The 18,489-nt window shown below is 40.6% G+C and overlaps 1 protein-coding gene across 7 annotated transcripts in view; it reads left to right on the forward strand.

The window, feature by feature from the left end:
• Positions 1–18,489, forward strand: part of TIAM1 (TIAM Rac1 associated GEF 1) — a 276,930-nt gene that overhangs the window by 196,477 nt on the left and 61,964 nt on the right. For all 7 annotated transcript variants that reach the window (XM_084620561.1, XM_084620566.1, XM_084620563.1 and 4 more), the window contains 4 exons: positions 4,009–4,155; positions 6,927–7,001; positions 9,246–9,416; positions 14,188–14,292. In XM_084620561.1, the coding sequence (XP_084476687.1) occupies positions 4,009–4,155; positions 6,927–7,001; positions 9,246–9,416; positions 14,188–14,292 (498 nt within the window). The remainder of the gene's footprint in view (positions 1–4,008; positions 4,156–6,926; positions 7,002–9,245; positions 9,417–14,187; positions 14,293–18,489) is intronic.

The following is an 18,489-nucleotide window of genomic DNA, read 5'->3' on the forward strand; positions in this document are numbered from 1 at the left end:
AGTCCAGCAACCCCAAATCACCCAAAGTCCCAAAAGTCCAATGACCCAAAAGTCTCTGTCCCTGGTCAGGGCAGCCCCAGAGTTCGAAAGTTTATCTGCGGAGCTTTACCTCCCAACCTGGGTGGAGATGGGACGGGGGTAAGAGGCACCTTACGTGATCTGAAGCTGACCGCCCCATAGTTCCAAAGCGGCGCTCCGCTCCGCCAGCCGCCCCACGAACTCCTTCGCTCCGCTCCGCGGCCCGCAAGCAGCTCCTGCCATCCACGAACTGCTCCGCATCAAACTGCTTCACCAGCCTGTCCACAAGGCACTCCAGCCATCCCGTAAACTACTCCACAGTATATCTTCAGGCTCCCCCACTACTTAACACAACACTCAATGATTTCAGCTCTTAGGTGAATTCAGCTTGTAGTAGGGGAGCCCCAGTGCTGGTGCACTGTTAGCCCAAAGTGAGCTCAGCAGCCTGTAACTAGACTTCTAATGAAATCAAAATTAGCTCTGATATTCCACAGTGGAGAGAGGAGGAAGTGCAATTAGCATGTAAGGCCCTCACTAAGGGGCCCATGCCACCAAGTATTAATACTTGTCCCCAGCCTCTCTCCATTCACAGAGTTTTGGAACCCATGACCCTTGCCTAGCGAGTGCTACTTAGTTGATGGTGAATCCCTCCATCATAACAAAAGGCCACGTACAGTTCCAAGCACAGTTCCCATAATCAGGGTAATAACAATTTATTCTTCCTGCCCCAATAACAGAGACGCTGGGGATCCCACAGCAGCCAAAGTGACCATTTGGGCAGCTATGGTCTCATTCTAGGCGGGGTGGGTGTGCCTATGCAAATGAGTTCGGCCCCTGAAGTTCTTTTCCACAACTTGCCACACCTCACCACCAGATGTCAGGGTGGAGCTCATCCTGACACTGCTTACATTCCTTACAGACATGGTGGTACTGTGGGTGTTAAAGATGACCCAGATCCAAAAGTCCCTGTTCCAAATTTTGAGACAGTCTGGATCCAAACTTTGCAGCTGGTCCCCATCTCTCCAGTGGGCTGAACCAAAAGCCTGGGTGTGACCAATTCTGAAATTTGAGAAGATTACGTCTGGCTGTGAACTTTGCAGCTTGGGCCCATCTCCAATGCCTGTGAACTCATAGGGCCTGATCTAAACCCCAGTGAAGTCAATAGGAGTCTTTACATTGACTTCAGTATGTGTTGGATCATACCCAGTTTGGCAAGATCAACTTTCCCACAGCGTGAATAAGATTATTGGTCCATCTAGTCCAGTATCCTGTCTCCAACAGTGATCAGCACCTGATGCTCCAGCAGAAAATGTAAAACCTCTCCTATACTCTTTCCCATTTGGCAAACAAGCCTTCAGCTGTGTTAAAATGGTTTAAATTTAAATACCATAACAATACAGCTCTTTTAAAACACATAAAAATGTACTGCACACTGTTGCTTTTTGTTATGAATTTAAATGGCATGCCTGTAGTTTAGGCTTGGGTTCCTGGAGCTTTACAGAAATAGCTGAGCTCTGCTGTTGTCTTGTAGATGTCAGCTGTACCCTTCAATTGTGAATACATAGCTGTAGTTCAGTCAGAGGCGGTTTTATTCTTTTATATAAAAAGATTAGCATCATCATCCTGATAATTGCTGGTGAATTTATATTTTTAAAGAAGCGAGTCTTCATTTACATTTGTGCTCATTTTCTTTTGCCTCTAGCTTTTCAGTGATGAATTTTATTGCATTGCATGGAATTTAGCTAAATCTGCCTTCTCATGTTGCTTTCTCTAGAGCCCCAATTTTTGAATATGTTGTTTTGGAAAATAAAAGTTCTCCCCTTAATAATGCATCAATGGTACAGTTACATTGCTGTAATTCAAATATAGAATTGAATTGTACAAGATATGAGGCACCCTGAATTCACATTGAGTGTACTGAGTTATTATGGTGATGAGTATAATATAGAAAACTACACTGAGAGCACACTCTCTTAGGAGAGCTTGTGTAAATTAGCATAGGGCTATTAACTTCAGTAGTGTTACATTGTTTTACATCAGCTGAGGATTAGGCCCAATTTTGTTAACTAAATTGCTTTTTTTTTTTAAATTAAAACAATTTCAGATGAAAAAGCCCAAAGATTTCACTGATAGAAATGGTGCAAGCAGACAAGTTCAGAAGTCATTGTTAGGTGGGTTGTTCTGCACTGTGTTAGACAGAGGGCTTGTTAGGACTTTCAGATACAAGACAGATACTATAGGTAAACTAAGTAAATGTTCACAAGGTTTGCCTTTATGAAGCTAGAAACCTGCAACGACAGTTCAACTTCTATTTTTCCCTTACTTGTCCACTTTCCAAATGACAAACGCGATTACTCTCGGTATATCTGTTCTCTGGATGCCCAACCCAGTATTCTGTTATGTCAATTCTCATACAGTATTCATGCTTACAGTACCAAAACAACCAGTCTCTCAGCGTCTTATCACAAATCTGCCTAGGTTTCTTTGTTCTACCCATGACTGCATGCCAAATGACAGTCAGAGATTGTTAGTTTTGTGTATGGGACTCTCCTACAAGTAGGTTTCAGGAAATTCACCTCCAGGGTTGAAAGGCGGGTGTGTCCTTTTCACTTTTCCCCCAAGTCATACTTGCCATACCTCTTACACTCCTTCTTTCACAAAAGAAGTGTTTAAGTATCCTGCATCTTGGAAGGAACACCCAAGAAGCTTGTGAAGAAGCTTTGCTTCTGACTGATGATCCTTTTTTTCCCATGAGGGATTCCCTGGTTGGGAAACCTTCCCAATTACCATGTCATGTAAAGGCAAATATGTTTTAGCTAAATAGATTGTTATGGGTCAATGTTTCAAATATCCAGGCAATCGACACTTATCTAGCTTGAAACTTCATTTCAGCTCCCACGGAATTATGCTGAGTGGCTCTTGCACAACTGCAGGGCCCCAGATGACATTATTATGTATAATCACAGGTATCACTGGAGCCCCACTGGAGTATGGGGCTGGATTTTAGGGGATTAGGTAGGGTGGGTTATTTTGTTATATAGCACAGATTTCATGGGGAAATACGATAGCTACTGTAACAATCTGTACTCTCTCCCTCTATAAAATCTGCAAAACTGTGCTATAGAATAATAAACTGTCATTTCCTGAGCCTCTAGAGCTGAATTCCGTGGGGAACTGTGATGTCACTGAGTGATGCATTCTGGGGCATTACAGCAGATCAAAAGCTTCCTGAGAGTAGGGTGACCAGATGTCCCTTTTTTAAAGGGACAGTCCCACTTTTGGGGACTTTTTCTTATATAGGCGCCTATTACCCCCCACCCCTGACCCATTTTTTCACAATTGCTATCTGGTCACCCTACCTGATAGGGAGGTAGAAATGAAGACATGGCAGGGGAAGAATTGTGCCCTGAAGGCCTCTCTTACTCTGGCTGTTAGAGGAATTCAGGATAGAAAAATATACTTAGTTCTTCATCTTCCCTTTTCTTGTTTTTAAACACATTGTTCATCTTTAAGGAAATACTTGTATTTAAATACCTGACATTTGGCCTGCTAGAAATCATGAATCTGTTTAGGTGAGCACAGTGTCCACTTTACATGCAGGAATAAAGACACAGATGAAGCTCTTCAAAAGTGATTAGTGATTTTGGGTCCCTCCCTTTTTGGGTGCCTAATCTGAAACATTATAAAGGGGCCTGATTTTCAGAAAGTGCTGAGCACTCGCTCTTCACAAACCAGGACTCTTTAAAATAGCTCAAACTGGGCACCCCAAACCATTAGATACTGTGTTTTTGGATATGTAATGTTGGCAGGAATGAGTTATGTTACAGTGGGAGGCAAATAGCTGATCTGGAGTCATCAGCGTTCTTGTTGCGAATACACATTGGTTGCTCCAGAGTATTTACCATTTGCCCACTAGACTTCACTGTCAAAGCCAGTAAGCAATGGTATACTGGGATGCTGCTTTAATTTAAAACCTTATGGCACTGGCAGGTGGCAGCTCGCACTGGGGAGGCTGGAGTAAGAAGAAGAACACAGGCCATGTCCAGATCCGCCAGCAAACGGAGAAGCAGGTTTTCTTCTCTTTGGGGACTGGATACTACCTCAAAGAAAAAACAAGGGAGGCCAAGCATTAACCAGGTAGGTAGATAGAACACTAAGCTTCATTGTTATTTTCAAGGTATATTTTATTACCATGCAGAAGACGCTTTGAAAAATAACCCCAGCTCAGGCAAAGAAGGATAGCACAGTGGTTTGAGCATTGGCCTGCTAAACCCAGGGTTGTGAGTTCAATCCTTGAGGGGGCCATTTAGGGATCTGGCGCAAAAATTGGGGATTGGTCCTGCTTTGAGCAGGGGGTTGGACTAGATGATCTCCTGAGGTCCCTTCCAACCCTGATATTCTGTGATTCCTGAGTAAAAAAAGTGTTGCTTACGCAGAGCACTTTTAGTGTGCATTGCATACCCAACCTTAATCTCGCCTGTTTAATCCTTCATGGTTGTGTAGTCATCACACTTAATATTCTCTTCAAAATGAGTCATTGTAGTTGCAGATAAGCATATAACAGCTCATGTTTAAATGGTCCTGAGTGAGGTTTGAGGCTCATACCTTTTTTTGAGATGAATGGGTTGTGTTCCTATCGATGCTGTCCTTTGTCTGGAGACTGTTTTCTGCCAATCTAGGTTAGCCAGACAGCAGCAGCACATCGGTTTACAGCTGCATTTTTGTAATAGGAGAAAAATACAAAATTATTTTTTCTTGAAATGAAAGCTTAGAGTTTGTAGAATGTTGCAGCTGAGTTTGGAGAGAGCGCTGTAATGGACAACTCTTTGTATTTAGGAGAGACGATCCATGCTTCTTTTGAACAAAATCTTTCAAGTTTTCATGCTGTCCCCAGGGCTGGCTCCAGGCACCAGCTTTGCAAGCAGGTGCTTGGGGCGGCACTCAGAACGGGGTGGCAGTCGGTGTCCTGCGGCGGCAATTCGGCGGCAGCTCCTCCGCTCTTCCTGCTGCCGCGGCTTTTGGGTAGCAGCCCCGCTGCTCTGTTGCAGCAGCGGCAATTCAGCAGCGGCTGCTTGAGGCGGCAAAATTGGTAGAGCCACTCTTGGCTGTCCCTCCCAAAACTTTCCACAGACATATGTATTTCAGTGGATTAAGAAGGTGTTTCCCTGCCTTACTCTCCCAACTTCCCTAATTATAGCTTTCAGATATTGGTAGTTATGTCTCATCTAATTGCAGGAATCATAGGGTTTTCTTTTTCTTCTGTTCTCTTTTTTTGGGAAGTGGGCAGGGCAGGATTTGTTTTGGGTTTTAGACCTGTGATTTCCTCCTGTCCCTGTTGTTAAGACAGTGGTGTGGGTGGGGGAGTATTTATTGCTGAGGAATATGCCATGTAATGTGTTGTTAATAAGACATTAAATATCCACGTCATGTACATTCTCATCAACTCTTACCTTTGTCTTTCTCTCTAGTCAGTTCAGCCCAGTGATTACAAAGGGGGCAGAGTTTCACTAGACAACTAGCTGGTGCCTGATGAGCATTTTCAGAAGTTACATTTCCATTGTGTGTAACATGCTTGCTTTTAAACAAATGTCCCCAAACCAAGCAACGTCCCTAGTGCTCAGCTAGGATTCTGTCCATGCCAAGTTTCAGATGTCAGGTATGTGTGCCATAGATTGCCAAATCCCACTCCCACCTTCCCCCCCAACAGAGGGAGGTGTATTTCCCCCCTGCTCTTCCACAACCCTGAATTGGCTGAAGGAATTTTGCTCCAATTAAAAACATTAGATCTGGACAGAGACCAAGCTTTAAAGAAAATTCAGAAAGTGAATGTTTTGGAAGGTTACCAGGATGTCTAACTCTGAGGGGGTTAGGTACCTAAATACCTTTCAGGATCTGGGCCTATATGTTCTCTGTAAATGTAGGTCCCATTCCTGCTGATATTTACTCATATGCTTAATTTTAAGCATGCTAGTAGTCCTATTGACTGTTAAGGATTTGCAAAATGGGGGCTTTAGATTGTAAGCTCAGTATTGAGCAGTGACCATATCTCTTTCACATCCTGCATAGTTCCTGGCCCATCTTAGACACTACATAAAAAATAATTAATAACACAATTATAAACAAGTGAATATATGGAGTTATAGAAACTGTTTTCCAATCTTAACTCTGGGAGGCTCCTTGTAGTGCTTGATGTAATGAAATCAAAGCTGTGTGTCTTCCCTTCACCAAGATGATAAATGCTTACGCCCTATGCCCGTCTATAGTGGATTGTTAGTTTTTGCAGGTGTGCCAGTCTGGATCCATTCCAAGTTACTACCTGATCCTGCAAATACTTCTCTACTTGTGTTCTTGCTCCTGCACAGTCCCATTGTCTTAGTGTCCTTACCTCGTGCTAGATCATTGACTGTTACTTCACTAGCAAGAAGTCATGTTGCGCCCAGACTGTTGTGGTTGGAGGAGTGTTTACAAAATAAACAAATAAGCTTGCTTATAAGGATAACTACACAGCACTCTTGATCTGGAGATCTCAAAGCACTTAATGAAAGTGGGTAAGCGTTATTATCCTCATTTTACAGATGGGGAAACTGAAGCACAGAGAGGATAAAAATTGTCCAGGTTCACACAGCAAGTCACTGATGGGACTGGAAATAGAGTTCAGGCCTCCAGTCTCCTAGCCTGGCGCTCCATCCACTAGGATATTCTGCCTCCCTCTGTCTTTTTAGGAATCTGATCTTTTTCTTTTATATTTTTTGCAGTTATCATTGAAATAGATTTTGTCAGTTTAATTTACATGCTTGATGTCAGAGATTTTTTTCTTAAGACCCTATAACGTGTCCTAGTTAGAGTCTGTTTTTAGATTTGAGTGCATTATTGCATTATGTTATAAAATAGCACTTTTTGCTCTGCAGGTCTTTGGTGAAGGAGTTGATTCCGTGAAGAAGTCTTTAGAAGGAATCTTTGACGATACAGTACCAGATGGTAAGGTAAGAAAAACCTGGACATTACAAAGGAGTTCTATTAATTTATTTGCCTGCTTGAAAATAAAGCACATTCTTGCAGTGCTAGTAAGATGAGGTAGAATATCGATAGGGTGGCAGATCCTATGACAGCAAAATCTGCCTGTCATAGGTTCTCCCAGGCATGGGGGACAAGATGCTGGGCCTGCACCCTCTGTACACTAACATCTTGCCATGAATGGGGTGGAGTCATTGCAGTCATAGCTACAAGGATCCACTGGACAATCCATTCTGTGGCTAGACCTGCAGAACCCATAAGGACTATGAACCCTAGGAGGATTCCTAAACTACCTGTTTTAGTATATAACTAATTAGAGTAGGCATTAATATTGTTTATAATAATGTCATCATTTGCCCTGTGCTAAGTTTTTACTTCAGGAGATGGAGGTGATGATGCAACAGTGTACGTTAATATACAATAAACAGGCCTTGATAATGTTAATTGTAATTGGCAAAGGATTTATGTGAACCTACTGCTAATTTAGGATTATTGCAATTGTAAAGTACAGTATTCTCCACATTTAGCTTTAATACTATATGCAGCTCCATAAGGCTTTTAGCTTTCCCAAAACAACCACAATCCCCTTCCCAAGCACCCAAAGGAAAGTCAGCTATAAAACACTGTTAAACCAGTGCTAAGGAGCACATTTTTAATGTAGTGAGTAGGGATTTAGCTGTGTGACTCCATTTGCAGCTAAAAGGAATTGTGCAGCTCTATCACTTTATCAGAAATGTACCCCTAGGGTCCAACTTCAATGTACAGAAGAGAGAAAATTCAAAACGAATGCTGGGATATGCTATCCTGTAATACCTAGAAACCTTAGCACCATCAGCTGTTTTCTTTGTGCTTGGTTAGATAACTGGGAGATATGATGCATTGGAGCCTTAATTTTTAACATCAGTACTTTTTTTTTATATTATGCCCCCCACATTGCTAATACCCATAGGCATAGCTCCATTTAACTCCATAGGAATTTTGCATTGACTTAAGTGGGGTCAGGATTTTACCCATAGTGTTTGTGGTTTAAGCTTATTACTTTACACTTGTACTTGTACTTGTATAGCACCTTTCATCTGGGGACTTCAGAGCACTCTACACTCACTGCTGAATTTAACTCACAATTCCCCTATAGAGTGGATATCTTACCCGTATTTTACATATGGCGAAACTGAGGCTACAGTAGAGTTAAATGAGTTGAGCAGTGTCCTGCAGAAAGTCTGTGGTGGAGGCAGGAACAGCACCCACATTTTCTGATTCGCTATCCCGTGTATTAACCATAGATCAGCCTTTCCTGCTTGTTATATTCCATATCTCCTGGTCTATTTGTATTTGTCTGTCCCAAGAAATGGAAACTACGTGGGTATTTTAATTAGTGCTGTGTGATCACAGATACAATTTAAAAATAAAGTTTTGGAAAGGATATGAAGCCCTCATGCATCAGGGCGGAAGCCAACTTGGAACTCCTGGGGGTTAGGAAGAAACTTTCCCTGGAGGCAAGTTATCTCAGAACTGCCTACTTCAGTTTCTTCCTCTGAAGCAGCTAGTGCTGGCCACTGTTGGAGACAGGATACTGGACTAGATGACCACTGGTATAATTCTGTATGGGAATTCCTGTGTTCCTACCACCTACATATTGAACTTTGCTATAGTGAAACTCCATTTATATTGTTATTGTGATGTACAATAAAAGTCGCAAATTTTTCCGGTCCAAATTGCAATATACAAACTGCAATTCCATTGCTACTTGAGCATCCACTAAGGGCTGGTCTACACTAGAAAAGTTATACTGGTAAAATTACGTTGATTATGGGTGTTGGTTTTTTTAACAGATATAGTTATACTAATATTAGCCCTAGCACAGACACAGTTATACCTGTATAAAGGTGCCTTATACCACAATAGCTTATTCTTCTTCCCAAACTAGAGTAAGCTACACTGGTATAAGCACATTTATATCAGTAACATTGTGTCCACACTGGGGGGGAGTGAGGAGGTAGGCGTGTGGAATTGCTATTTTAATCTACACCAGGATAGTTAAAGCAGCAAAACTTTCTAATATAAACAAGCTCTTAATCTAGGTTTGTGAATAAAATGTCTTCCCTCTAACCGGGTTCCCGGGTGTATGTATAGTACAGCATACTGACTTCCTTACACTTGGTATTGAAGAAGAGATGGATGATATTTTACCATTAATGGATTTTTCTATTCAGAGGGAAAAAGAAGTGGCACTGACCAGCACCCATCAGCATAATCCTGATTGTGACATTTGGGTTCATGAGTATTTTACGCCATCTTGGTTCTGCCTGCCAAATAACCAGCCCGCTTTGACAGTAATCCATCCAGGTGACACCACAAGAGATGTTTTGGAAATGATTTGTAAGGTAAAGGTGCACTTTGAAATGAACCTTTCAGTGACAGTTTTTCATTTCCAATTTTTAGGCTTTTCATGAACAAATCTACTATACTGTGTTTAACAGACCAGTTGGACTTTAACTGTAAAATCACAATCACAGTGAGTTGTTTAGTAAAATTACACCACGTTGAATAGGAAACAAGATCCTTAAATTTAGCGTTTAGCTTTTTTAAAGAAAAGTCTGTGTTTTTGTCTGTGTTTTCTCTTAAAATACTGCAGTGAATCTATAAACTGCCTTCACATGACATCCCCACCAAGCCCTCTACAGTCCTTTCCAAGATGACACAACTGCATGCAATTCATCTCTTCTCCCAACAATGTCTCTGTTCCCTTCCCCTGACGTGCCACCCAAAACAACTTCCTGCTGCTGAAAACCTGCATGATAAGTGCTGCTGCCTTCTTCCTTCCCATTACCAGCCCCACCTGCTTCCCCAAGACAGAGCTAGCTCCTGCCAAACTCTCATGTTACCTGCCCCTGCCCAAGTGTGATGACATCACCCATTTCCCAAATTGCTAAGTAGCTCCGAGTTTTCAGGTGTCATGCACCTGCCACATAAGGTGCGTTCTGAGAGCTAAAGGAAGAACTTCAAAAAGAATATGAAGTCACTGGAAAAAAAAATTATCTGTGTTTACCCATGTTGCAGAGTCAGTTTCATTCAGTGCGGGGAAGGGGAGGAGAGAAGGGAACTACATCCATATACTGGAAACATGCATTTACTTTTCAAAAGAAATAATTTAGATAAAAAATTGGGTAAGCTTGGCTATTAAAAGCTTCCAAAGTTTTTAAACTTCCAAATCTCAGGAAATTAAGTTTATAGCTTCAGTGAATCTAACCCATACTCTCAGTGAGTATGCCAAATAATGTATTCCACTAACCAGCTAACTTGCAAACTAAAACTAACTTGCAGAAACTTAAATGCTGTTCTGTTCTGGGGCTTCTTTTTACTTAAAATATCAAGATCTATTAACAACTTAACTTTGGGGAGTTTTAAAGATATGTTGCATATGCTTCTAAAGAGCTGGAAGGTGCAAAGAAAAGCATTTGTTTTGGGTAATTATATACTGTACTCAGCTCACTGCCAGGTGCACTTCTAAAGACTGCTGCAGCTTCTGAAAGCTCCTCATTGTAGTCAGGGAGAGATGACATTTTTAAGAGAGACACATAATAGGGAAGTTGGGTGACACACTATTAGTAATGATTTATTTTTAGGGCCGATATTTTCCTTCTGGATAAGAGTGATTAACTCAGTGGGTCAGATCCTCAGCTGGTGTAAATTGGTGGAGCTCCACTGACTTCAGTTTACACCAACTAAGGATCTGGTCCATGTTACATTTTTGTGGTTTGGGGTTTATTTAGAGCTAATATCTGTTTCCTTCCTTTCCATAGTAGTTGTCAGTCTGGAAAATACTGATGGATGCATTCTTTTCTATAACATTTAATAATCAATCTCTTTCTTCTGTCTCTTGCATTCAGCTCTTTCTTTTTCCTTTTACTATCTGATCCACATCATTTCACATCAGTTTGCCATCTGCCATCTGCGAAACAGTCAAGTTCTGGTATAGTAAACATTTCAAGATCTACATTTCATATAAACCTCTTCATGTTGTAGATGTAGTTAAGACTACCCATGTCATTAAATTGATCTTCACTATTCTATCCAATAATTCAAAATGCAGTAGAATATTTGCAGAATAATGCATTCTTCTTGCTAACGCTGCTGTTTGCATGTAATCATCGTGTTTTAGGGTTTTTAAAAGTATTTTTAGTATTTGGGTTTATTTTTTAAAATAGTTTGGTTTTCTCTAAGATTTAACAAGTAATGTCATTTGGAAGCCAAGAAAAAAACATCAGTTTGTGTGTGTATTTATGTATTTCATACTAACACGTATCTATGTACATTTATATATAAGTATAGATAGATATTGGTATACTGACTGTATGTTTCCAAAAGGTGGGGGCTTGTATTTCCTGAATTGAATGAAGTGCCATTCTATAAGCCCAATGTATCTGCCAAGGCTAATACATTTTCTAAGAAATGCCACCTGGATCAAAATACATGATCAAGATTTTCCATTGACCCTTCTATTTTTTTTTTTGCAAATTATCAAAATCAGGGATCTCTCAGAGATTCCTGGGAACAAATAAGCACCACTAAGGAATGGAATACAAAAATGGTGTAGAAATTTCTGGATTTGAAAGGCCATCTACTGAAGTTGACCAACAATTTTGTTCTGTTTTCTGTCCTCAAAATCAATTAGGAGGAGAAATCTGAATTTGCACTGCTCCAAGACAATATTCTGCTAGTGGATTTTTTTTCATGGTTGCAATACTGCATTCAAAATCTCTGCATTTGCCTCAGTCCTAATCTTTGAGATGGTGGGCAAAAAGGTTATGCTTCTAATTAAACATTTCCAAAATGACCTGCATTAAGATAGATACACCTACAGTTTTCTTTGAGCCTGATTAGGAACCCACTGAAATAAGTAGAAAGGCTTTCATTGACTTTAGTGAGCTATGGATCAGGCTGTCCATGGGGAAAGTTGCTTTGGTAAGATGATAGCAGCCACAAGGATTAATGTATACACTCAGTGATTTCTATAGGATTTCTGAATAGTGTTCAGGCAAATTGAAACATCATTATAAGGATATTTCTTGGAATAGGAAGAAATCTAGTATTGCTGTTTGGAAGCTACAAACACACAGCAGTGTGGGCAGTATACCTCTCTTTGGATCCTAGACTTTATTAGATTCCATTTAACATGTCAGGCTAAATCTTGTTGGCATATCATTCTGTCAATAACTGCCATGCAGACATCTCTGATGTTGAGTGAGCTGCAGAATGTACACAAGGCACAAGAGATTGCAGAATGAGAGAGATGGCTACTGGGTCATCTATTCCATTTCTCTGTCAGTACAGGATTTTTTACCGATAGTATACTTTTGTGCTGCTTTGTCCAGTTTTGTTTTAAATGTGTTACACAATGGGGCATCTATCTGTTTCATATTGAGATTCATCAGAGAGCCCCCTAATTGTCAATCTAAATTTTCAGATCACTCTCAGAATACAAGGCAGGTGCAAAAATGTATTTTTATTGGATTTGAGGTCCAGACACTGTTTAATGTGGCAGGTTTCTCATCATTGACTTCTCTGATAACTGGTGATAGTAGATTAATCTGACCAGAAACTACTGTCTGGCTGATTTATTATTCTGCACAATTAAAACAACCATGCTTTTCGTTTGTGTGTGAGAGGTAGTTTAAATAGGCTGTAAATAAAATGGCAATCTGATAAATTGTTGATCTAACAAAAGTTTTGGTATAATGAGGATGACTTATTTAGCTATTTCTATTTTGTGGTAAACTTCAAATTGTTTTTAATTAACTGATATATAGTCTAAATTACAATGTTTGTCCAATTTGATACTCAGATAATTTCATCTGTTTAAATTAAACAGATTTAGATGTAAAGTCAACAATAGATCTGATTTAATTAGTTGTGAATAATAGTTGTTTCAAATGTGGTCCTTTTTCAGTGTGTGAAACTTTCTAGATATTCACTGTAGAGTTCATAAATGAAAAATCCCATAGACTGATATTTAAATTGTTCACACTAGCTATTCGCTGTGCATTATTCATTATGTATGATGTGTTGTTCTTCACCTAAATCCTAGGGTGTTGCTTCTGCTTGGTGATTGGTTCACTAAAATTTTTACAACGCTAGAATAACAAATAGCAAATTATGCAATTCCTGTACAAATTTTCAGATCAATCATTGTACTAAAACCTGGGGAACTTTTGGGATTTGTGACTATTTTCTAAATACAAACAGTGAATAATAGGACTCCACAAATAACAGTGAGGGATGTACTTGCCTCTTATATTTGTGAATCACATCTGGTGCTAGTCAACAGCTTATTAACTTTGCAAAGTAACTTTTGAATGCATCCTTTGTGTTTGTCATTTCCCTAATGCATTTTGATTACACACGGAGTTAACCTCAGTTTAATTTAAGCTTATTAACTGTGCAGAGGAAAGGTCATTACCATCTCCCAGGTCAAATGCCATACCCGCAGCTAACCATAACGTCTTTAAAGTGATATAGGGTGTTTCCATTGGGAAGTAATCCAGTGTGGATCTCTAGAGTCATCCTCATGCTTTTTTAAGTTAGCATACTATGTCCTGTTTACAGTCTAAACAACTGAGGTGGATATTTTATGCATAATCTTTCTTGCAGACTTATCACAGAATGCCTGAATGTTAAACTATGAAAAGATTCAGAAAGAAACTACTTTCATATTGTATCTTTCTCTTTGTTAGCCAGAATATATTTTCTTCTTTGTCTTTTTTTAAATGTACTTGCATACAGGAAGTATGCTCTAATTCCTTTGCTTTAATAATACTGTGCTCAGCATTTCTATAATAATATGGAGTAGGTGAGGATAGAATTGCCAAAAAAAAACAAAATTGAAGGTGGTACTTAGGGTAATAGCATTACCTATGAAATACCAATAAGCAGTTAGGTGAAAATTTCTTATTTGGAGGGGGAGGGGAAAGGGGAAAGGGAAGGAGAAAGAAACTTTCAGACTCTATTTAGGTTACAAAATTTTCACACCTCTTATGAAAGATAGAGAACTTTTTTTTCCATGGTGTCATCATCTATTTCTCCTTAAACATGTGTGGTTTTGTTTTATTAGTCATTGTCTTTTCTCTTTTAAAGTGTCTCCTCTGTTTGTTGCAGACATATCAGCTGGATCATTCAGCTCACTTTCTGCGTCTTAAGTTCCTGATAGAAAACCAGATGCAATTTTATGTACCAAAGCCAGAAGAGGACATCTATGAATTGGTAATGCTAATTGCTGAACAGTGTTAAATGACACTTTTGTTTACAGGGCACTATTAGCTATTCACTTGCATTAATCAAGGCAATTTTAAATCCAGATGCAATTATCTAATATTTGTAGTACATGGAGTTAGGCTTTTTGATTTTTTAGACCAAAAGTCACCTTGTAGTTACAGTGCCTTGCAGTCCATAGCAAACAGCCATGCCATATAAACGACCTTATTTGCATCCTATACAATAATCTCAACAAGTATTTCTTCTTGTAGACGGAGTGGATTTGTACTCTCTGTGTGTGTAATAAAATCACAGTTACTGGTGGCAATCACTATATTTAATGTTGAATTTGAACTTCCACTCTAATCCCCCTTTTTTCTAATGTTCCTAATTTTCAGTTTGCTCAAAGAAATCTCTTTTGCGTCAAAACATTCCATACTTAGACACCGCTCAAAGATTATTTTTTTCCCCCCTGTTGGGCCAGGGGTGGAGTTAGAGGTAAAAAGGCTCTGGAGTAACTCAAACGGTATAAAATTGCTTTCCTCCTATGTTTCAGTTGGAATATATGAATTTACATATCTCAAAAACTGCTGAAGTAAAAAACATTGGTTAAAAAAACCCCATGCCCCTGTCAGTTCAGGATGCCTCTGTTAATGGTGCCTTACTTAAGGATGTGTTGGAATGGAATAACACCCCCAACCTCCAGCACCATTATCACCCTTAAACAAAATAGAGAAATTAAATGAGGGGAAATAGCATTAATGGCATGTTAGGACTGAGAAATGAAGCACTCAAAAGTCAGGAAACTCAAATGTTAAGGAGCCAGATCCTGGCCTTCACTGCTTAGAGGGATCACAATAGCCTTCTGGGAAATCCCCCCAGTGCCAGGGTAGCATAGGGCTGATGTAGCCATCCAACATTCAATGAAAAATAAAGCCCTGATCCTGCAGTACTTACGCACAGTGCTTAACTTTAAAAATCTTAATTTGAAATCAGTGGGACTATTCACATGCTTAAAGTTCACAATGCACGTAAGTGTTTGAAGGACCAGGACCTAACCTATTAGCAGAAGGACAGCAGTACATGTGTCATATTGTATATGTGTATGCTTACTAGAAAATCTTTGTGATTATTTTTAAGTGTTTCTTGAAGAGATCCTCTTGCAATTAACATAATAAAATTGACTAATGCCTTCAGTTTGTAGTCTCTCAAATAGCTATTTACAGGGTTATTTAATATTAATGTTGCCTCACTCTCTACTTTCCTTCTGATCAACAGCTTTTAAAATGTATTCCTTTAGAAAAAGTTTAATAGAATTTCTGAGGCAGCTAAGATGTTCTCTTTTCTTTCATCATAAACCAGGTGATATTTTAATTGAAAAAAGAGATTAGAAATCTATATTTTCAAAAACATTATTTGATAATGTAAATGAAGTAATTATATTCAAACATTTTTTTAAAAAGCCCATGGAGGCTTCATTTGTTATGTGCTAAAACCTGTAACTCTGAGGATTTTTTTTTTTTTTTTAGTGTTAGGTGTGCTACAGGGTAGTTGTTCTTTTTAATTTTTTATTTGTTTTTAGTGCTTTTTAGAGTAAATAAGCCCTGGAATCTTTTGGCTGGAACCTGAACTGCTTTCCTTTCCATCTGATTTAGGCGTTACTATTCTGTAAAGTAATGCATGGCTTTAATTGGGAAACAAGGGATTGCATAGAAAAGGCCTGAGTGTTGGGTAGGAGCTAGGGAGGAGGCATCAGGAGTTACAGGAAAGCAGGGGATGGGGAGAGAGAATCAAAGCATTAGAGGAAAATGGCATCTGTGCAAGGACATGAAAGGCTTGAAAAGAGTTAAAAAAGCTACTGGAGATAGCAATGCCTTGGTCTTTTGGAAACACTGGGAGCTGAGAGGGAATCTGACTGGAACAAAGAGGAAACACTGCCACCTCGAGTTGGAGATTGGACTTGCCAGATAATGAAATGGTGCCATGCTGTTGTTCACGGTATTATAAGAGAGTATAATAAATCTTGTAAGAGGCTCTTGAACTGTCTGCAGTATGAAAGTGTAGATTATTAAATCTCTTCTTTAAGATGCCCTCTGCTTATGCTCATCTTAAAGAATGACAACTCTGGGCTCCTATTTAGTCCGTGAGGGGACACTACACGGGGGTAAAAGACCTACGGCTCGGCCACAGCCAGCCCAGGTCAGCTGACTCAGGCTCACTGGGCTCGGACTGCAGGGCTAAAAACTGCCGTGTAGATGTTTGGGTTTGGGCTGGAACCCGAGTTGTGGGACCTTGTGAGGAGGGAGGGGTTCAGAGCTCGGGCTCCAGCCCAAGCCTGAATGTCTACACAGCAAATTTTCAGCCCTGGAGTCCGAGTCTCATGAGCCTGAGTCAGCTGACCTGGGCCAACTGTGGGTTTTTTAATCTCGACATAGACATACCGCTAGAGTGCAACCCTTGTCATCCAGACCAAGCCCAAGCATACAAGCTTTGTGCAGGAGACCTATGAAGGAGGGATAAGGAGGTGAAATCTTCCCTTATAATCTGTGGAGTACCCACACAGCCACTAGCTACATCAACCCTTGGTTGGAGAAGCAGCTGTGGCCCAATTTGTCCCACCTGTGCTGGCTATTTGGGTGCTGAATCCATGCCTCTTGGACGTGCTAGCCGAGCCCCACCTCCTCTCCATGGGCCAAATTCTCAGTTTGTATAAATCATTGGAGCTGAGTTGAAGTTAATGGAGCTATGACATTTTACATCAGCTGAGGTCCTGGTTCCATGTCTTGAGAAACCCCTTGCTGAGAAAGTTGCTATGGAGCAGTACTCTGTCGTCTGCACAATGTAGCGTTCACATGAGTATTTTCGGTGCAGCCTTCCCTAATCCCACATACAACCATGCGAGTCACACTTTGTTTCTGGCCTTTTATGCTGCTCAGGACTTCCTCCTTGGTTCAGATGGCACAGTTCATATTGAGGAAAGGGACTAGAAATACTTTATGTTGTGAAAATATCCCAGTTAAGGAATCTGTAGTAAACTTGTTTCTAGGATGGCATCATTTCAATGAAGGTTATTTACGTAATTATTTAAATAACATTTTTTTAAAACCTTTGATTTAAATCAGGTTGAGGCTTTGTAAAACTGATTTGAATTTTTCTACTATTGCAGCTTTAGATGATAGTGAACAAGTTTGTAAATGTTGCTGCTTCTTTTTTTTTTTTTTAAAAAAAAGGGTCCAGTAGGGTCTCTCATTTGAATTTTTAAAAAACTGCCATAAGCAAAAATCAAAATATTGAAAATTAAGTCTCAGATCCTACAAGTATTTAAGCAGATACATAACTATACTTAAAGTTCAGCATCTGATTCTATCATATGATTCGCAAAAAGAAAAGGAGTACTTGTGGCACCTTAGAGACTAACCAATTTATTTGAGCATGAGCTTTCGTGAGCTACAGCTCACTTCATCGGAGCTCACGAAAGCTTATGCTCCAATAAATTGGTTAGTCTCTAAGGTGCCACAAGTACTCCTTTTCTTTTTGCGAATACAGACTAACACAGCTGTTACTCTGAAACCTATCATATGATTCTGTGTCAGCGGTTCTCCTCCAGGGGTCTGCAGCCCCTTAGGGGTCCGAGAGCCCTTTCAGGGGGGCCGTGGAGCTCCGCAGCTGAAACCCAGTGCCCCAAGCCCCAGCACTGAAGCTGGGAGCAGCGTGGGGGGCTGAAGCTGGTGCCCCCCCACACCCCGAAGCCAGGAGCAGCACGGGGCTAAAGCCAGCATCCCTCATCCCAAGCCGGGAGCAGTACGGGACTAAAGCTGGCCGCCCCCATCCCCAAGCTGGGAGCAGCTTGGGACTGATGCCAGCACCCCCTCAAGCCCCCAAAGCCGGGAGCTGTGGGGCTGAAGCCAGCAAACCTCTCCCGTAGCCAGGACTAGCTGGGGGGCTGAAGCCTGGAGCCCCAGCACCCCTCCGCCCCAAAGCTGAGAGCCACACTGAGAGCCCCGCTCTCCACCCGTAGACAGTCCCTAGCTACCCCCTGCCTGCACCCTGAGCTACTCCCCTCACTTCACACAGCCCCACCTACGCCACTCCCAGCACCCTGAGCTACCCCCTGCCTGCACACAGCCCCTAGCTACCCCCCTTCCTGCACCCTGAGCAATTTTAAAACTTTTTGAACTGAGTCCTCTCTTGGGAGTTATAATTTTC

Source organism: Lepidochelys olivacea, assembly GCF_965140295.1.
Source record: "Lepidochelys olivacea isolate rLepOli2 genome assembly, chromosome: 1".
In the NCBI taxonomy this organism is placed as follows: Eukaryota; Metazoa; Chordata; order Testudines; family Cheloniidae; genus Lepidochelys; species Lepidochelys olivacea.